The sequence below is a fragment of the Oenanthe melanoleuca genome, chromosome 11 (genome assembly GCF_029582105.1).
Source record: "Oenanthe melanoleuca isolate GR-GAL-2019-014 chromosome 11, OMel1.0, whole genome shotgun sequence".
Classification (NCBI taxonomy): domain Eukaryota; kingdom Metazoa; phylum Chordata; class Aves; order Passeriformes; family Muscicapidae; genus Oenanthe; species Oenanthe melanoleuca.
Window position 1 is genome coordinate 8212346 of NC_079345.1, and position 19343 is coordinate 8231688.

The 19343-nt window shown below is 45.8% G+C and overlaps 1 protein-coding gene across 2 annotated transcripts in view; it reads right to left on the bottom strand.

Annotated features, from left to right (window-relative positions):
• Positions 1-15615, bottom strand: part of GNAO1 (G protein subunit alpha o1) — a 136068-nt gene extending 120453 nt beyond the window's left edge. Inside the window, exons 1-2 of one of the 2 annotated variants that reach the window (XM_056500835.1) lie at positions 15044-15615; positions 14913-14955 (exon numbers count right to left, since the gene is read on the bottom strand). In XM_056500835.1, the coding sequence (XP_056356810.1) occupies positions 14913-14955; positions 15044-15161 (161 nt within the window). In that variant the 5' untranslated portion in view covers positions 15162-15615. The remainder of the gene's footprint in view (positions 1-14912; positions 14956-15043) is intronic. The other variant, XM_056500834.1, reaches the window with a different exon arrangement.
• Between the last annotated feature and the right edge of the window lie 3728 nt (positions 15616-19343).

Here is a 19343-nt window from a genome sequence, read left to right on the forward strand (position 1 = left end):
TGTAATTCATTATTCTGAAACTGTTTACCATTTTGTCTATGACAAGGGCAACTTCCATCAATGAGTTCTTGAATGTGAAATTCCTGGCTCACTATCAGAGGAAACCGAGATTCTCATTTGAATATTCACCTTTCTTGCTCTTGTACACGGCACTTGATCCATCACTGAAACGTTGACACTGGCACTGATGCTCTGTCAATCTGACATAACCTGAGAGATATTCAGGGTATGTTTTGCTACTTAGTGAAAAACTACAGCACTTCAGTCATTAATAATTAAGTGTGAGTTTGCAACTGGATATAGATCTGCTTCTGTACCTATGTAGGTTTGCATTTATTTTTGCACTCATCAAACTGCTGTTGGATATATACTGCAGGAACTTTGGGCAAATGGTTCAGTGTCTCTCCACTTACAGTAAGGACCCCTACTTGCAGCAATATGTATTAAGGAGGTCTTCTAGGAGAGAATAAATCAGAGATTAAAGAGAGCTTGCTTGCAACTGAAGTCGAATTGAAACAGTTTCTCTCCTTTCCTCCCCGTGTTTTGATGTTGGTTATGGAAGGATGTATTTTAAAAAGGAAAAGCACATTGTATCATTATGTCTTTTAGCTTGTAGAGTTTTGAGTCCTGCTTCATCAGCCTCATTTAGGAAGTTAGTCTTTGAGCCTTACCATGAAAAGAGAGCTTGCTACAATCTCTCTTGTTGGCAATCTCTCATGGCCACATCCTACACTGTGAATGGGGTGCTGCCATTTCTGCTGCCAGCTTTTGCCCTTCTTAGCAGCTCTGACAGCTCTGATCCTCTTACTCTTGGCACTTGCTTTGAGCAAGGTTCACATAAAGATCTCAGTGTCCAGTCCGTGCATTGTTGTATCAAGCTGCTGTCAGTCTTCTGGAAGAGTGCTTAGCCGACAACCTCATTTTGTTATCCTGAGCCTGATCTTGATCATGATTCCTCATTTGACTCCTGCTTCAAAGATCAAGCTCTGTCCCTTTCTGCCTCTTTTTCACTATCTACATTAAGTTCTTGTCTTGCCTGGTGGTGTCAAACCTCTGCCAGGCCAGCCATTTCTCTCCTGCATGTTTCTAAGTGATGTTACAAGAAAACAAAACACGTATTTAGGGCCTCATTTTCTATTTCCTTGGGGGATAATGCAGGAACACAGCTGAAGCCAGCAGGTTACTACTGCATAAGGCAATAGGAGCAGTGAATTGTTCAAATTCAGAAGCGAGTGGGGCTTCAAAGAACACTAAGCAGCCTGGTGTGCTTTCTTGGTTTTTCCTAAATTCCTTAACATATAGCATCATCTTTTGGGGGAAAAAGTGTTTAAGTGGGAAACCCTCCTTTAAGGAAAAGAGGAAACAAAACTTATAGAGGAAAGAGATAGGGTAGGTTCCTTCTGGAGCTTTTGAGAAGCTATGAATGTGACAAATATTTTCAGAAGAAAGCCTTTCTAGCCTGGTTTATTTACAGTTAGAGCACAAAAGGTGTCCTAATGAAGCTGCAAACTGGTGAGCCCTTGTGAGGCCGGGACAGCTTACTGTCTGAATGGGAGATGGGTGAAGATGCAACTCTGTATCTCCCTTTAAAGGCAGCACTGACCTATGCAAACCACCTTGAGCACCAAGGTCAGGGTAACCACATCAATGACAGGCTTTTATTACAGGCTTCAAAATTTGCTCCAAATAACATGGAATTTGAAAATGTTGTTCAGCACTCCTGTAATCAGGATTCTGTAGCATTTTGGCACCTCAAGAGGGAAAGTTACCTTATAAATGACAAAGACTGTGTCTAAGGCTGAGTCAAAATAGAAGCGAGAAGTCTCCAAAGCCCAGTACGACTAAAGCCTGTTACAAAACCAGAGCGATCATTCTAGTGTGAAGCAAACCTGAGCTTTGCATTAAAAATGTAAATGTGATTGAAATAGCATAACCAGATTAAATGGATTTGACCTCTAAAAGCATGAAAGATGGTCTAAATACAGTGAAACAGCAACAAAGGGCTGCACTTTCCTTTCCACTGCGTTATGCATCACAAGAAATTAATTTAAAACAACACAGAAATTTCAAGCCAGTGAGAGACTTGCACTTCTTTTACAAGAACTCCGAGAAAATAAGGCTGGTTTGGGGAAAAACACCCATCATTTAAAAGCCTAAAGGTACAGAAGAACTTATAAACTACTTTTCAATCTTGAATGCAACTGATTTACCCTCAAAAATTAAGCCCTAGCACACAGAACTAGCCAGGAGTGACAGAATCCTTCAATACAAGCCCACATCTCAACCTTCAGTACATTGCTGCCTTAAGGGAGCATTTGATGGACATTTCTTTCTGAGTTTTTGGAATTTTTTTTGAGTTAACTCATATCAGTGCCACAGTCTGGTTCACTGCACTGCCATATATCACCATGCAAGTGCCACCATACACCATAGTTGGTAGGGACAGACACCACCAACAAAACGAGACATTGGTCAAACCCCAGCTTAGGATTTCAGAAGGCTGCCAGTAAAATGCTGTATGGAATAAATCCAAGAAGAAACCAAAGAAACAAACCAAAGTGGTGTGGAGGGGAATTAGGAATGATAACCAAATGATAACAGGCCCAGCTAAGCCTGGCTTTTGATGCACTTGCAGGGAAAATTCTGCTAGTGCTGTGCAACACTGTCCCTCTGGTTTCGAATTAGATAGGTAGATCTTTAGTCAACACTGACATTAGGAACACTGAGTAAGGAGACTAATTCTTATCATAGAATTGTTGAATAACTTGTGGTAGAGGTCCCTCCCCAGAGCAGAGCTACTATCTTATGTAGGCCAGGTTGCAAAGGTCCTTGTCCTGTTGAGTTTTGAAAATCTTCAGGGATGATGATGCTCTCCTTTTCTGGGTCCAGTTCCACTTTGGCATCAACCTCCCCATGACACATTTTTTCCTTATATATATTCCATGTTAATTTCCAGGAGATGCTTCTATGCTGCCACTCATCCTTTCACTAGGTATCTCTAAGAAGAGTCTGGCTTCACTTTATCTCTGCCCTCTTTGGGTGCTGGAAAGGAGCAGCAAGGTCTTTCTCAACTTTCTCTTCTTCAGTTCCCTCAGCCCCCCTTTACTCAACCCCTCCAAAGACCTAGGAGGGCCCAGTTTATCAGTGATTCACCCCTTGATTTAGAAGATACAAAACTGAACATGACACTTCAAATGCTGCTTTGTGAGCACCAAGTTGGAGGTGGGGGGAGAACAGGAAAATTTAGTTCCAGATGATTTCACATGACCTCATTTCTTGAAGTAATTAAATACATATAAAATGCTACAATTAAACCTGCTCTTCCTAAAACCAGTGTTTTTTGCCCTTCTCCTTATACAAGTAACATGGCAAAGAACTGTAACCGAAAATAATTTGAAAGCTGGTACCTGAGAGCTCCTGTGGCCAAGGAGAAACACATGTGGCATGAAAAAGCCCACAACACAAGAATAATTTTTTCCCCTGATCTTTTATTTTTCAAAAGGTGCAAGAAACAGAAAAATGTTTGGACAATGGTTGGATTCAGAGAGTGACACCAAAACTGGGTAGGAATCAGCACAAGCAGAGATGATGTGGTCTTCAGCAGGGCTCAGGTGTTAACCCAGTCCTGTTCAAGTACGTTGATTTTAATGTGCACAGTATTAGAAAATTCAGTTGTTCTGGGGTTTAGGGTCTGACATGAACGAAATGTGAGCTACCTCCTAAACTTAAACCACACACAGATGAGTTGCAGCTCTGGTTGGGAAGTGCTGTGGCCTTGCTGCAGCAGTGCTGAGCTGTACAGTTGTCACACAGCTGCGGGGCTGCTGAAAACCAACAGCGGAGAGTTAAACACGGAGCGAGTCCTCAGGAGGATCAGACAATGGTTCTGCTGAATGGGGAGGATTCTCCTGGAGAACAGACTGAGCAGGATGTGTCTGAGAGCTTCAGACAGGCTCTGTGCTGCACCAGTGTGTGCCCAAGTTAGTGAGGGGGCCAATAAAATGTTACAATTTTGGTTATTTTAAAAATCTCAGTATATTTATCCAGTTACTTTAGAATTTAAATACACCACTTAGGCTGGGTTTGTATCATTGTTCTGGATACTTTGCAAGAATTTTTTTCCAATTTTTTACTGGAAGACTCCAGAAACCTAATTCAAAGACGATGAAGGAGTAGTGAATAAAATCATAATTTAAATTTACTCCTGCATACTGTATATCAGTTTATGCCAGAAGGCCTCACCTATTTCTTTGATCACAGATGGGGAAATTAGTACTATTTGATCTCACAGATCAGAACTAAAAGTACCAGTGTAATAATTCAATTTTCATGCTCTGTCATGTTGAAAAAAAATTATAATTTGTTCAGCTAAATATGAATTTAAAATAAAGAGATTTCTTGAAAATATCAGCAAACAGAAGTAGTAGATAAATAAAAACTTAGATAGAAAAACAAAGGTTAGACTCTGAATTATTTACTGAACCATATTAAAATTACTAATCATTAATTTTTTACCATTTATGGGCTCTCTTAGTGTTTCTTTCCTCTTCACATTTGTTGTTGTTGAACACTTTTAATAATTAGCTATGCTGAAAGACACTGAAGAGACATCAATATCACTACAGAAGATACTAAGATTTTGATTTGTTATCAGTACCTGGATTCCCCAGTGCCAACACTGGCTTTCCTCTTCCTGCACATCCCACCTCAGTGCAGAGGTAAGATCTGGCTGGTCCCAGCAACATGGTTCCATGGGAATTCTTATTAGCACAAGGCTGTTGCCAGGATGAAGGTATTGGGGGACCTTCCTCTTTTCTAATGTGACCCTGATGCCATCAGTCAGTGCTGGAGAAAGGCCAACCCTGGAGCTGGGATTTGGCACAGCCCTCTCCTGTTCCTCCTCACCAGTGTTTCACAAGGGCTCAGGGCATGCAGAGAGATGCAGATAACAAACCATGACCATCAGCTCATGTATCTACCATTTAAACATCTTAAATGCACTCATTGAGCAGCATCAGGTTTCCTGCTGAAGAACTGTCTGGACAGAAACCAACAGCAACAAGTTGATACAGCACTGTGGCTTTTCTCCTGAGCCGTAAAAAGCAAGAGGATATAAATTTATTGTACCGCTAAATTGAGGAAAACAAGGGCATGCTTCTAGGAGCTTTCTGCTTTATTAACTAAACATCTTCTCATTCATGTGGAAAATTTTTTCCAATTTGGCTGAATAATTAATCACCAAAGAGTGACTGGTGATTAATGAACACTGTGATGACTTTCTGAGGTGTATGTTCATCACGACAATCTTCCTTCATCCCAGTGATTTGTGCTGCTGTTACTGACAAAATGTGATGATAAAGGCTCTGCAGTGTCTGTGGTGGGGATACAGATATTCTAATGATAAAAACTTGCCCATTTTAGAACTTACAGGAGGTGAGATGGGGTCCCCATCTAACCTTGAGAAGATGCATCTATCACCTGGGCATCAGTGCACCAGCCTGGCAATGAGTGACCAATTTCTTATTCTCCCAAGGGCCCTGTAGTAAGAGCTCTCTTTGACCAGTGGAAAGAGCTGGTTTATTTGCAACAAGCTAAACCACCATGTAACCACCCCTTCTGTAACACCCTTTCGCACTGCTTATAGATGTAAAGAGGCTGTGAGTAAATAAAAACAGATTCCCAAAATATACTGAATCAAATACTCAGTTCTGCAGTACTTAAGAAACCAGGCTGGTTGTGTTACATTTAAAACTCATTACGAGGATGGTATTTCCCTCCTGTGGATGAAGCTGAGCAGAAACCTTCATGCTGTGGAGAAGCATGTGCCCTGCCATGCCAACCATTCAGAAGCACAGGAGAGGATGACAAATTCACATAGCCTTAGCTATTGCAATCTGAAATTAGGGCATGCAGATCCACATTGTTGCACCCTGGAAGTGATTTTAAGATCTCACCATGAATTTTGGAGAGACCCAGAGCTGGTCTGTGCCAGTTCCACACAAAATTCCTCCAGAAATATATACATGGGACTATTTCATTGACAGACATCAAAATGAGATATTCCCTCTTCTTTGCTGTAAAGGCAGGAGCTGGATTACAGCAGGGTCCAGCTGTAATAAATAAGGAGCACTGTACTGGCAGTGAGGAAACATCACTGTGAGACAGCACACACCACAGCTTTAGAAATCCACCTCTACAACTTCTCATTTGTTACCTAGATAATTCTGCTTAACATCCATTTTGTGCGCTCAGCCTTTCCTATACACTGTTATTTAATGCTTTAAAACTGGAGCTACTAACTCAAATCAGCTCTAAGAGGGTGAGGATAAACCACCAAATTCTGCTAGGAGGTAGTATACATTTTTATCATTTAAATGATATTTTTCCTCAACAGAGGCCCATTCTCATCTCATTCCCTTCTGTAATCATTTCCAGCTGATGCAGAAATACTCCAAGTCTTGTACCAGACTGTTATGGTGTGTACAAGCTGCTGTTGATTATGCTCTTGTAGACAAGAGCATTTAATACAAGTCTGAGGCTGCTGGAATCTCAAAGCATGTTGACTCACTGCTCTGCCTTTCAGACTGTTTTAAGCACTTGGGGGGTTGTTTCAGAGGAGGGACATGCACAGAGATGAAATATCCATTGCCAGCCTCCCTGCCAAGGTGTAAGACTGGGGTCATGAATTCTCTAAAGAGGATATTTTCTCTTGGACAAGTGAAAGGTTGCTGAACCACTCAACTGAAGACATCCCTCATGGCCTCCCAATGGAAACATGGATCTCCCCATTCCTATGCTAAATAGCCTGACAAGTGTCAAAGAGAAGAAAATCCCTTTCCTTGTTATCAAACCCTATATTTCCCAGCAGCATTGGATCCTGCCTCTGCTGAAACCTGCTTCCAGTTTTCCTGGAGCACCTCAATCCTTAACAGTCAGTCAAGAGCTCTGGGCTTTGTCAGAGACCACACCTCAAAGCACTTATTTGGATCAACATCTCCCAACCATTTCCCATTAGCAGCTCCTGCAACATGAACCTGCAGAATTTCTGCTGAGAGACTGCACAAGTTATCCTGTAACAAATAGAATAAATTGTCTTTGGCTCCTGAGGACACAAGACCCCACAGATGGGCCTGATGGGGAGAGGAGAGTTATTAACAGCCAAACTCTTTATATTGCAGGAGGACCCTGTGTAACCCAACTCTCTTGTCTCTCTCTCTCTCTCTCAAGCTGATGTATTCCAGCTCCTTTGTTTTAAGCTTACAGATTTTATACTCAGATAAAAGGTTTGCTGATGAACTGAAATCATTTTTGGTGACCAAGCAAAGCAGGATATGCCCAAGAATAAAGAAAAACAAAGTAATTTCAGCTCTGCCAGTCTTTCCCTTTCAGTGTCAAAAACGTTATTGATTAGCAATTGAAAAATAGGCGTGATGTCAGCTTACTACAGTTTCCTGGGCTCCCTTCTGAGGGCACTCCTCAGTTCTTTCTCCATTAACATGAAAGCTGAGGAGGGTAAGCATTTTTACTGGTAAATTAAGAAATGCCTCCATCAAGAGTTCTATTCTAATATCACAGTAAGTACAAAATGATTGAGTTTTGATTAAAATAATTTTTTTCTCCTTATTTCTCAGCGCTGGAAAACTGTCAGTAACATTTTTCAGCCTTTTGCCTTTTCTGATTTTAGGCAGATTCCTAAGAGCATCTTATAATCAGGACTGTAATCCTCCAACCTCCCTTACATCTGTCATTTTCCTGAATGGTCTTAAAAATAAAATGAGAATGATTCAATTAACGGTTTAGGGGGATTTTTCCATTAGGCAGAGCATTTCTTCAGCATTAGAAAAGAGGTGGCACAAATCATTAGTATTTCCCTCTATGAAAAAAAGAAAAAAAAATTAAGGCAAGAAAAATGGCTGTAGCTTTAATGTTCCAATGCCTTCCAGATATTTTTGTTTCCTGGTTTTGGTTTTGTGAATGAAACTTAGCAACATCCAGGATGCCACCAAGTGTCACGCAAACATTTGAAATTCATCACATCTCATAAAACCTACAGATTGAACAGATATCATCTTCAGTGTGGGAAGAACTTGGCCCAAAGTCCAGTGAGCTCAAAGAGAGGATTTGGGGTCAGTAGTACTCAAATTGATTTGAAAAAAATGAGGTTGTTGGTTTTAATATTGCTAAAAGGTATCAGGCTTCAAAAGTAACCAAGTAATGTTCTTTATTTTGCTCTGAATTCTTGAGTACTCAGGCTAGAATAAGGTAATTTATTTTTAAAATTTTCTCTGAAGTGAGGAGAGCTGGAAGTTTTCTTTCAAACACAAAATACACATCTAAGCAAAGACCATCCAGTCACCATGTCCATCCAGGCTCCACAGAAGTAATTTCAGGCTCTACACAAACATCAGATTTGCAATAGCACCAGGAAAAGTGACTACACTCTTAAATACCCTGGCCACTTGAATTTGAGGTTTTGGCAATTCTCACCTGCAGGAGCTCCTCCTTATTATTGGTCCATAATAAATAAAGGACCAAATTCTATCTTTCACACTCACTTGCACTCAGGGAGTAACCACGGACTGCAGAGTGTAGAGGATGGGTCTCTCTGTGCACTGTGTACAGTGGCTGCCTTATCTGAAAAGCTTTTTGCCTTCTTCACTTCCTGAGCAGGAGTTTGCAAAATTGAGCTCTTGGACCCTGCACTTGCATCATGCTTTCTGGCTGCATATCCACCAGCTTCAACACTCAGTTGTGATTTTGCACCCTGAAGATCCAGGAGAAATCAAGGGAGGTGGGTACTTGCAGATGCAGGCTGTAACTCTGAAAGGGGACTGAAGAAAACAAGGTAATGATGAGTGTGTGAAACATTCCTGACTGCCTGCCTCTTACCCTCCATCAACCTGCTCCTGCCTTGGCCATCAGTGAAGCACTTCATTTCACTCTTTCTCTTGACCAGACCAAACAGAAGAGCCAAACAGTGCTTTGACTAATATTTGTCTCTTTTTCATTCTTCACCCATTTTGATTATCTTCCCCATATTCCCCAGGTAAGCACCCTGGAGAACTCACATCAGGTACGAAGTTGTATGCCAGACAAATGGGAAAGGACAGACTGAAGAGGAAAACCACAACCTTCTTTCATTTGTTATCTAATTAATCTGTCAATCTAATGTCTCTTACAACTTCTGGGTTAGCCAAGCCATAAAACAAAACAGATCCCTGGTTACATTTGTGCAGCAGATTTGTCTCTTTCTTCTGAGCTCATTAAAACAACTGCTTTCATCTCATTAGATTGCTAAAACATTTCCAACAGGACTAGATGTGTCATGTCAGAATATGACAGGCAAATTTCTTTTAAGGTTTTAAAACTGGGTTGGAAGAGGAGAAGCTATGCTGTTCACTGTTGTCACTAAAAGATATTTTTACTTTTATGAGTCCCTAAAACAAGAAACAAATTAAGAACTGTCAAGGAAAAAGAAAAAACACAAACCCAAGACGTATTCCATCTTGCCTCCTAATATCATTACTGCTTTTCTCTGAAATCTCTCTCAGTCTAATAACAAGAACCTTAAACATAAAAGAAGGAACTATGGTTTTTAATGTTTTGGCATAATTAAAAATCCAAGAGGAAGGAAATAAATGCTGAAAACACGGTTACCCTTTGTAACTACAAGCCAAAATGAACAGCCTCACTTTTCTCTGTTCCCAGCTCTTATTCTTCTTGCCTGATTCAGGGGCAATCCCCCTGTGCTGTGCCACTGCAGAATGTGGAACATGAGACCCACAGCACCCAGAGATGCAAGAAAGCATCTGGGAAGGAGGGAAAAAGTTACACTGAGGGTAGAGCCCCCCTCCTACAGCAGCCTCCACGGGGATGATCTCTGACACCCTGGCAGGAGAGCCTGCCTTGCACAGGGCAGGTAACACACTGCCCAGCTGCCACCCCAACATCCCAGAGCTGCCCCAGCAGGCAGTTTGCTCCTGGTTTCACTGCAGGTTCCACTGCCAAAACAGCCCCACCGGAGCCAGTTTCCTTCTTCCTGGGGTTCATGTGGCACATGCACGGTGCCAAATCCACACCCAGGGCAAAGGGCACTGGGGCAGGTCTTGGGAGAATGACACAACTTCATCGGGAAGGCTACAGCTCTTTGCCCTGCTTATTGAAACCCAGTTCAAATACTGCCCAGGTGCAGCCTGTCGCTGCCCTACTTTGGGCTTGAAATCACAGAAATCCTGGAAAACAGCAGGAGACAAGGAAGGATGAGGATGGCTCAGCCTGACCTGGTGCTCTAGTGAGGTTCGTGCCTCGAACAGTTCCCAGATGGAAGCAGAGCCGAGTGGGGCTCTGCAGCCAGTGCCACAGGGCAGAAGGGATGTGCTGGGCATGGGACAAACCATAAGGATGCAGTTTGCAGCCCTGGCCCTGGGAAGATGCTGCAGAGGCGAAGCAACTCGGCTGTTAGCCCCAGTGGGGTGAAGTATTCCTGGGGGAAGGGGCTGCAAGTGTGAAATCACTACGGATTTGAGACACAGACATGCAGCAAAGAGCACTCAAGTGGGTGTTCACAACACATCATTTCATTTCAATGGCATTTGGCATCAAATTGCTGTAAAACCAGTGGGCGGGGATCGCTTCTCACTGAAGAAGTTCATTAGATTATAAGTAATTTGGTTATACAGAGAGCAAGTAGAACCTGGGGCTGTTTTGAGGGGCTTTATGAAAAAGGTCAGAACAATATATCAGACGACTGTTGGGACTGATGGCTGTTGGGGAGAAGAAAGTAGATATTTCAAGATAAACACTGTACACTAGTGTATTTTTCTCCTGATTGTATATTTCCATCCTTCTCATACTTAACATAAAAAACATTTTATGAAAACTAGCACAGCAGAGAAGCCTATCAACTGAGTTACTCCCAGTACTTCTGGTGAAGCAGCACATAGCTGCTCTGGAGGACATGCAGGGCTAGAAGCTCCAGAATCTTATGAAAGGAGCTGGACCCATCTCCCTGCACCCAGCTCAGCAGGGGACAGAAGCTGCTGCTTCTGCAAAACTAAAATCCAAAATCAAATCCCAAGCTCCAAAATTTTTCCTGTAGGCAGATGAAGCCATGTCTCCTCTGGAATGCCACACCTATTGCTAATTCCTCATTGGGAAAGGTGAAATACTGCCCTGGCTCACCATCCAGAAGGGTAGCTGCTGAGTAGGTGGCAGGACCTTGTTTTTGAAGCCATGCCAGCTAACTCACCCTCTCTGTGCAAGCACAATTAAACACTGAATTCCCTGGAAGCCTAGTGCTGATGGCAGCGGATGGTGTCCCCACCCGAGCAGCCCAACCCTGCTCACCACTGGACCGTTGCAGGGATTTAAGTGTCCTGCTAAGCACTGAGAGATGGAGATATGCTCGGTGTCCTGCTCTGCTGGGGCTTTTGATGAACAAGCACATTCACCAGAGTTTCAAGTCCCCACAAAAATATCCTAGAATAACATCAGTCTTGATTTCATGCTACAATCCAGGTATCCCAGGAAAGATTATAAATCCCAAATTCTGCATGTGTTCGACATTTATCTGAATATATAAGATCTAAAAAATGTTAACATACATTGCACTCCTATATCATGAATTTACTGAGATAGGGTGGTGTGAGTGGAAAATTAATTTCTCTTGTCTGGTAACTCTCACCTTCTAGCTTGGATTTTAAAGCAAAGCCCCAGCTTTGCTTGGTTACAGATGGTTTTTAGATTAAGCTGAGTGAAAATAGAATCTGGTCACAGCCTGATTCTGAATGCTGTGGCACACTCTGGAGTCTCATTGGCTTGCATGGCACAACCATGCCTTTCAGGACTGTTCCTCTGACTAGCTTGGCTCTGACCCTTCATTTAGAGGGGCATGGGTAAAGTATCTGGACTGCAGGACTGATTGTGAAAAAATACAGCAAAATTAATCAGACATGGTGGAGTAGTCAAAGTGCAAGGCTTAAGGATGCCAAAACAACCATAGGTGCTAAGAAAAGTGTCATTCCTAGCCTGTGCTGCCATTGTTTGAGATGCACATTCCAGACTCCAGTTCCACCTCTCTGCCATTCACCAGTACCTCCTTTCTTGCTTGATAACCCGCCACTCACCAGTTAAAAGGCATCTCCAAATATTTCACAAAAAAAAATCCTGAATTAAATTTACAAATCCTTATCTCCATCCTGGCTACACTCAAATTACTGTAATTTCTACTTCTTCTCCTGTACCTAACATTTCAAGGATTAACTGGGCAGTGTGTAACCTCTTCTACTCCTCTGTAACAATGTCTGCTCTCTGTTCCTTTGTCTTAGCATTCTCCAATCTGTCTACAGATTCCTGTACTTGTTTTCAAGGCAATATCCAAGTGTGAAGCTGCTTTAGCCATTCATGAGGATGAGATTTATTATCTAGAAGCACACCAATAATACAGTATTAAAAAAAAAAATAGCAGTCTTTCATCAAAATCTAATGAACATGCGATTTAATCTTTATTAAGAATTCATTAGGTTCTCAGCAAGCCTGTCTAATGGAGCTTGACCAGGTGAAATGCTAATGCCTACATTATATTTAAATTAATTTTCAGCAATGTGAGTTTCCCCACGTTGCTCCCTGCCCATCGCTCTCCCCGGCGCCCGCGGCTGCGCGCCTCTCCCCAGATGCTGCTGCCGTGCTCATAGCAACACTGCTGTCCCCACCCCAGCCTCCACACACTCCACTGGAGTTTCCACACTCATGGATGCCTCCCAATTTCCCCCACTATAAGCCCATCCACTATAGCAGCTTTCTCGACATTTTCATATCAGGTATAAAGCTGCAAGCCTAGCACGCCTTACTTTGAGTCGTTTTAATGGAATGCATGTGTATATATATATATATATATATATATATATGTGTATATATATATATATACATACACACACACAATGGGTATATTTCAGCCCTCAATATATCAATCTAGTCCAGAAAATAGGTTATTATCTTAATGTGATTTGCTTCAAAAAACAAGAGCTCTGCTCTTTGGAAAACAAGAGTGATTGTTAATTTATTGTGTAGCCAGTGTGGTCACTGCCTGCCCTCCTGCCTATGGGCTCTATGTGTGCACTCTGCTGTTGTAGTTCCTACAGCCTCTCCCTTCAGCCAAAACCCATCACCCGCCATTCCAGCATGCTTCTGCAGAAGCAGTTCTTAGAGATTAAATAATTTATTGGTCATCTGCAGCGACATATCTCCTGATCCACCTTTTGCACACAAACAAGACCAAACCAGACCCACTCCACCCCAGACTCAAATCCTCAAATCAAACTGTGGGGGTGAAAGGGGGGAAAGCCCCCTTTCAAACAGTGAAAGGGGATAATCAGAGCCTCTACAGAAGTAGGGTACACAAACGTAAGAGGGGAAAGCCACGGACACCACTGTGCACTGGAGGCGAGTCTCCTCACAGTGAGACCTCCCAGCCCCGCAGCGCCTTGGGAAAAGCACTGCCTGAGGCAGGGATGATGGTTTCATTGAACCCCCGAGGGGTGGGCACAGCGGCCACAGAATTGATACAGAAATATCCGGGTCACCCGCTAAACCGCCCTGCCTGCAGGGGAGCTGGGCTGAAGGCCCCGATCTGCGCCCGTGCTGCACGCACATGAACGCGCACATGCACACCCACAGTCACACACGCACACTCACACATCCACAGCCACACTCACACACTCACACCCACTCACACACACTCACACACAACACTCACACGCACACCCCGGGCGGCTACGGGAGCTCAGGGCAGCAGCTCGGGAGGGGCGCGGGCCCCTCTGGTTATTCCTCAGGATTCTCCCCGCTGCCTCCGGAGCAGCGGAGCGCGGCGCTGCCGCCGCCGGGAGGAGCCGGAGGGGCCCCGCTGCCGCCGGCCGAGCCCCCGCCGGGCGCTGTCCAGCGCCAACCGCCTGAACGCCGCGCCGGGAGCCGCCCGTCGGCCCGCGCAGCCCCGGATCCCGCATCCCGCGCCCCATCCACACCCATCTCTGAGCCTCTTCCCCTCGCTAAGCAACCCCGCTCCCGAGGGGGCCCCTCCCAGCCACGGATCCCTCTGCAACCACCAGCATCGCGAAGCGGCAACCGCTCCCAGCTGAAATCCAGACCCTGAACCAGCGCCCAGGCTCGTTCCGTGATGGCGCCCGCCTCCAACCAGCCCGTCATGTTTGTAGCGGTGGGAGGAAGGGGTATTTCATTGTATTTTAATAAAAAAATTAAAAAATGGGTGGGGGGAGAATAGTCGCACCACGGGTGTACCTCCACCCCTATTAGCCCTCCTCGCACCTGCTTCCTACGGGGTGCATTTACACAAGCCACGGGGATGCTTGGAAGAGACCTTGCGGTGGGGCTTCTCACTGCTGTTTATTACACGGTTACATCTAATTAAACACAGGAAGAGGGTGTGGGAAGCCCCAGTGAGGAGCAGCGCGAGTACCACAGGGACACCCGGATCCCAGAGCAGGAGAGGTTTGAATGAGATGTGTGGCCAAAGCTCGTCGTTCATTAATTAAAAGGAGAAGGTAGAAGCTCAATAGAAGGGGCTTTCAGTGATAGGGAGCCTTGGTTTAAATCCGCAGAGCCGGCAGATAACACCCCGACATTAAGCTTAAGTGACAGCGGTTCCTTCCCGGGGACATCTGCGCGGAGGGGGAAGGAGGGCTGCCGGTCTCCCCCGCCGCCGCCGGGGGCGAGGCCGCGGGCGACGCTTCAGCACCAGGGGCCCTGGACAGCGCCGGGAGCGGCGGCGCCCCGCGCGCGGTGCCTGCGCGGTCCCCTCAGGTAAACATGGCGCCCGCGGCCCTCGCTCACCTCCGCGAGCCCCCGCCCCGCTCTCCCGCCCCGTACCGCCGCTCGCTCGCTCCCCCCGCGGGACTTACTTCATTTGCTTCACGATGGTGCTTTTTCCCGACTCCCCGGCTCCTGTTGGAAGAGAGATGAGGTGGGATAAGCACGGGGGAGGAGGAGGAGGAGGAGGGGGGCGATGGGGGGGCGACCGGCGGGTTCTCACCGAGCAGGAGGAGTTTCACGTCTTTGGCCGCGCTGATCCCGTCCTCCTTCAGGTTCTTTTCGATGGCCTTGCTCCGCTCCAGGGCGGCTCTTTCCTCAGCACTCAGGGTACATCCCATGGCGGCGATGAAAATTTAAAAAAAAAAAAAAAATTAAAAAAAAAAAAAAAGGGGGGAGGGGGGGATGCAGCCCCCGCCGCCTCGGCTGGCTCCTGCGGACAGAGAGGAGGAGGCGGCCGGGGGGCAATAAAAGAATTAAAGCAAATGGCCGTGAGGCTCCGGGTAGCGCAGCGCCTCCGCGGCGGGGCTCCCGGCTCCCTCCTGCCCCTCTCTCCCCGCGCCCGAGCGCTCAGTGCATCCAGCGGGGCTGCAGCGGGCACGGCGAGCTCTTCCCGGCCGGGAGGCGGAGGCGGAGGCGGGGGAGGAGGTGGAGGAGAAGGAGGAGGAAGCGGGTTGGCGGCGGGGGAGGGTCCGTCCCTCTCCCGTGCTCCGGCGGTCGCTGTCCCCTCCTCGGCGGGCGGCGGCGGAGCCGAATGGAGGCGCGGGAGCGGCGGCGGGCGGGAGGGCGGAGGGAGCGCGGGGGCGCGCCGGGCTGCGCGCTCCCGCCGGCCTCGCCCGTGACGCGCGCGGCTCGCGCATGCTCGGGGCGGCCCCGCCCGGCCCCGGGCCCGCTCCCGCTCCCGCTGCCCGCGGCCAGGCCCGCCCGCCCCGCACCACCGGGGTCGCTGTCCCGGTGCCCGTCCCCTCGCCCCGGGCTCCGGCTTTTCCCCGGACCCGAGAGGCCGTGGCTCGGGCTGCTGCCCCCGTTCCCGGTGGCTCTGAGCTGGGGTCTGCCTTAGTGCAGGGTCTAGAGGGGAAGCCATACGAGGAGCGGCTGAGGGCTTGTTCAGCGTGAGGAGATTGAGGACAGAGCTCATCGTGGGCTGCAGCTTCCTCTGAGGGGCAGTGGAGGGGCAGCACCGATCTCTCCTCCCTATGACAAGACCTGAGGGAAGGGATGGAGTTGTGCCGGGGGAGAATTAGGTTGGATATTAGGAAAAGGTTCTTCACCCAGAGCGTGCTTGAGCGCTGGAACAGGCTGCCCAGGGTAGGGATCACAGCACCAAGCCTGGCAGATTTCAAGAAGCATTTTGTCAAGGTTCTTAAGCACATGGTGTGACTCTTGGGGCTGTCCTGTTGAGGGAGTTGGGCTCGGTGATCCCTGTGGGTCGCTTCTGTCTCGGGACACCCCACGGTTCTGTGGCCTGGCCCAGCGGGTCGGAGCTGGGTGCTTGCGGATGGGGCTGCAGTGTGTGCCCGTGGGCGCTGGGCTCCCCTGTGCCCTGAGGGACCCCACAGCTCCTGCAGCCACCCCGCAGTGCCGTGTTGGTGACCCGACCTGCTGGGAGCCCTTTGGGAGCTCCTCACAGCTCAGGCACTCTGATCAACACTTGCAACGTGAATCGTTTACATGCTCCATGCAAAGCATCAGGTTTCACCACCATGTTGGATTATGTTTTCCGTCAGTGTAATTAACAGATGGTTTGGGTTTTTGTGCTGCAGTGCAGTCACAGACCTCACCAGATGACCTGCCTTCTTTTCATAACCATTTCATGACATCTAACAATGATTTGAGAATTCTAGTGAATTAAAGTCCCACAAATTTCCTGGCAGGTTTTGCCGTTTCACAAGGTTGGAAAAGAGAGAACAAAACAAGTGTCAAAGGGGAAAATAAAATAATTAGAACTTTGTTTAAAAGGCTTTTTACAGGCTCAGACAAGTCACAATATACTCAATTTTAATCCATAACATTGATTGATATGTGACAATCTAGCTATAAAAAGATCTGGAGAGGAAAGAAGGAAGTGTTGAGTACAGCAAGGCAAAATGCATCAAACTAAAATGAAGATAATCAAGGATTGCTGCCTGACCCATGGAAAGGACACCCACCATTTCAGTAAACAAGAAATCTGCAAAGGGAGGTTTGGTTGTACGGAAGTGGATGTGAGGATGCTGAGGCTGCTGATTTTGCCTCTAAAAGCCACTCCACCTCTCTGCCAAAAAGCACCCAGCTACAGGAGGCATGACAGGAGCATCCCTGTGCTGTGGGAGGGAAATGCCCCACAGGGCTTGGGGGAGGCAGGGGCTGCTGTTGGGTGTGGGTGACCATGTGCTAACACTGTGTTGGTTTTCCACTTGGGACCTCTGATCGCTGCCTCCTCTGAGATCGTCTTTCCTGCTGTCCTGAGTTCACCAGATGCCATATCCAGGGCCATTTCCTTAGGGGTAGAAATATAATTTCTAATAGCACTCAGAGTATTTTAAGCATGAAGTTGTAGGCACTTTCCTTCCAGGCAGCCATCATCTCCTCCTGGTGCTGTTTCTCATCCTCTCTTCCTCATGGAACATGTTCTTCCATTTTCCCTCACCTCTGAAATGAAAAGGAAAAACAGGATGTGGTTAACGAGGTAAAGAGGGGGTATGAAAGAAAAAGAAGACAAAAGAAAGCAAAAGGTAACTCAGCAAATACAAGGACCAGTAATATTTACTACACATTTGTGAGATAATAGGTGCAGTATATTTGAATTTTGGGTAATTTATTTCTGGAAGCTCAGGGGATTGAGATGGACAAGCAAGCCTACAGCATGTGTTCAGCAGGGAATAAATGGAGAAGGGTGTGGTTAGAGCAGTTCCTGCTCTTTCATATTCGCACAAATCTCATGTGTAAAATCAATAGGATCAGAATTTCAATCAATAAGTTTCATTTCAATGGTTCTAGCCAGAGGGAATTATGAAAAGTGCCGTATAGAAAATCACAATGAAGAAATCCAGAGGCAGTGTCCTCATGGAAGGCTGCATTTTCTTCCCGTCTCCTCCAGCATCTTGCCAGCCTTGGACTCATATTGGGAAACTCTCCAAGGGTTTTACTAAGAGAATTAGTCTTTTGTATCAGCCTCTGGCTACTCGTTATCTGACAAATTTGTAGCCTGAGCCTCCTGCCATGGAGAAAATTATTTCTCTTCTTCTTGACCAGAGTGGAGTCTGCAGTCAGCCCTTTGTCCCATGAACATCCCCGTTGCTACACAATAATCTGCTAATTTCTTTCTTAAGGGAAAATCAGAAATTGGCGACTCTTCTCCTTGCTCTCAGCTCTCAGAAAAATTCAGGGGAGCAGCTGTGAAATTGAGCCGTTTCTAAGTCTTTTTTTTTTTTTTTTTTTTTTTTTTTTTTTTTTTTTTTTGCTGCTGCTAACTGAGCTGGTGGAAATATTTCTTTCAAAATTTTCTTGGAGGGAAATTTCATTTTTTAAAAAAAATCTGCTTATTCATGGCAGATGAATTTCAAGAACCTGAAAGAAAAAAGATTGCCTCCTCCACCAAACAAAATGCATTCCAGCCTACTTGGCTTTTGAGATAAATATATTGGGTTTTGTTACTGAAAAAGATATTTCCCTTTTTCAGGAGCTGACAGAAGTCCTCTTTTAATAAAAAGTGGTTGCTGGTAGTAACAACTTCAGATGAAAATAGGCTTCTTTTTTTTCCCCCTTGTAAATGAGAGAACCTCTCCATTAAAGGTGGAGAGGAGGAACTTTCTTTCTGGCTATTCCTGCAATTAAACTATTTCATCAAGGTTCATAAAGAACTTGCTTCTTTCTGCTCAGACTGCTCATTTCCAAACCTAAGAGTCAGCAGTGTATTTTAAGCAGGAGTCTTTATTCTCCTGTATCTGATCTGTGCCTCAACGAAGCCCAGCTTCTTTCTGCAATCAGTTTTCAAACATTATGCTAGAAAAGTTAATCAGATAGTAATTTCTTTACAACGTGAAGGATGGTAACAGAACTGATGGATGCCATTGAAAAAGACAGTGCCAAAGTGATGTTGTGGTGTAGAGGACAACTTTGTGATCTCTTGTGTGTTGTCTTATCCTGTGTGAGATGAGCCCTCCAGCACATATCACCATCCTGGGCTCTGCTACCAGCTCAAGGGTTTGTAGAGGGCTCTGGCTTTCTTCCTAGAATCACAGAACAGTTTGGGGTAGAAGGGACCTTTCAAAGCCATCTAGTCCAACCCCTCTGCAGTGAGCAGGGACGACTTCAACTGGACCACGTTGCCCAGGGGTCTCCCCAGTATGTTTCCAGGAATGGAGCATTAATCACCCTTCTGGGAGCCTGTAATGTCAAAATCAAACATTTATTCCTTTTATCTAATTTAAATCTACCCTCTTCTAGGGTAAAACCAGTACTCCTTTTCCTATCGCAACAGATCTTACTGAAAGGTTTGTTCCCACAGTTTGCCAGGAGGTAGTAAAGAGGGGTGAGAAAAT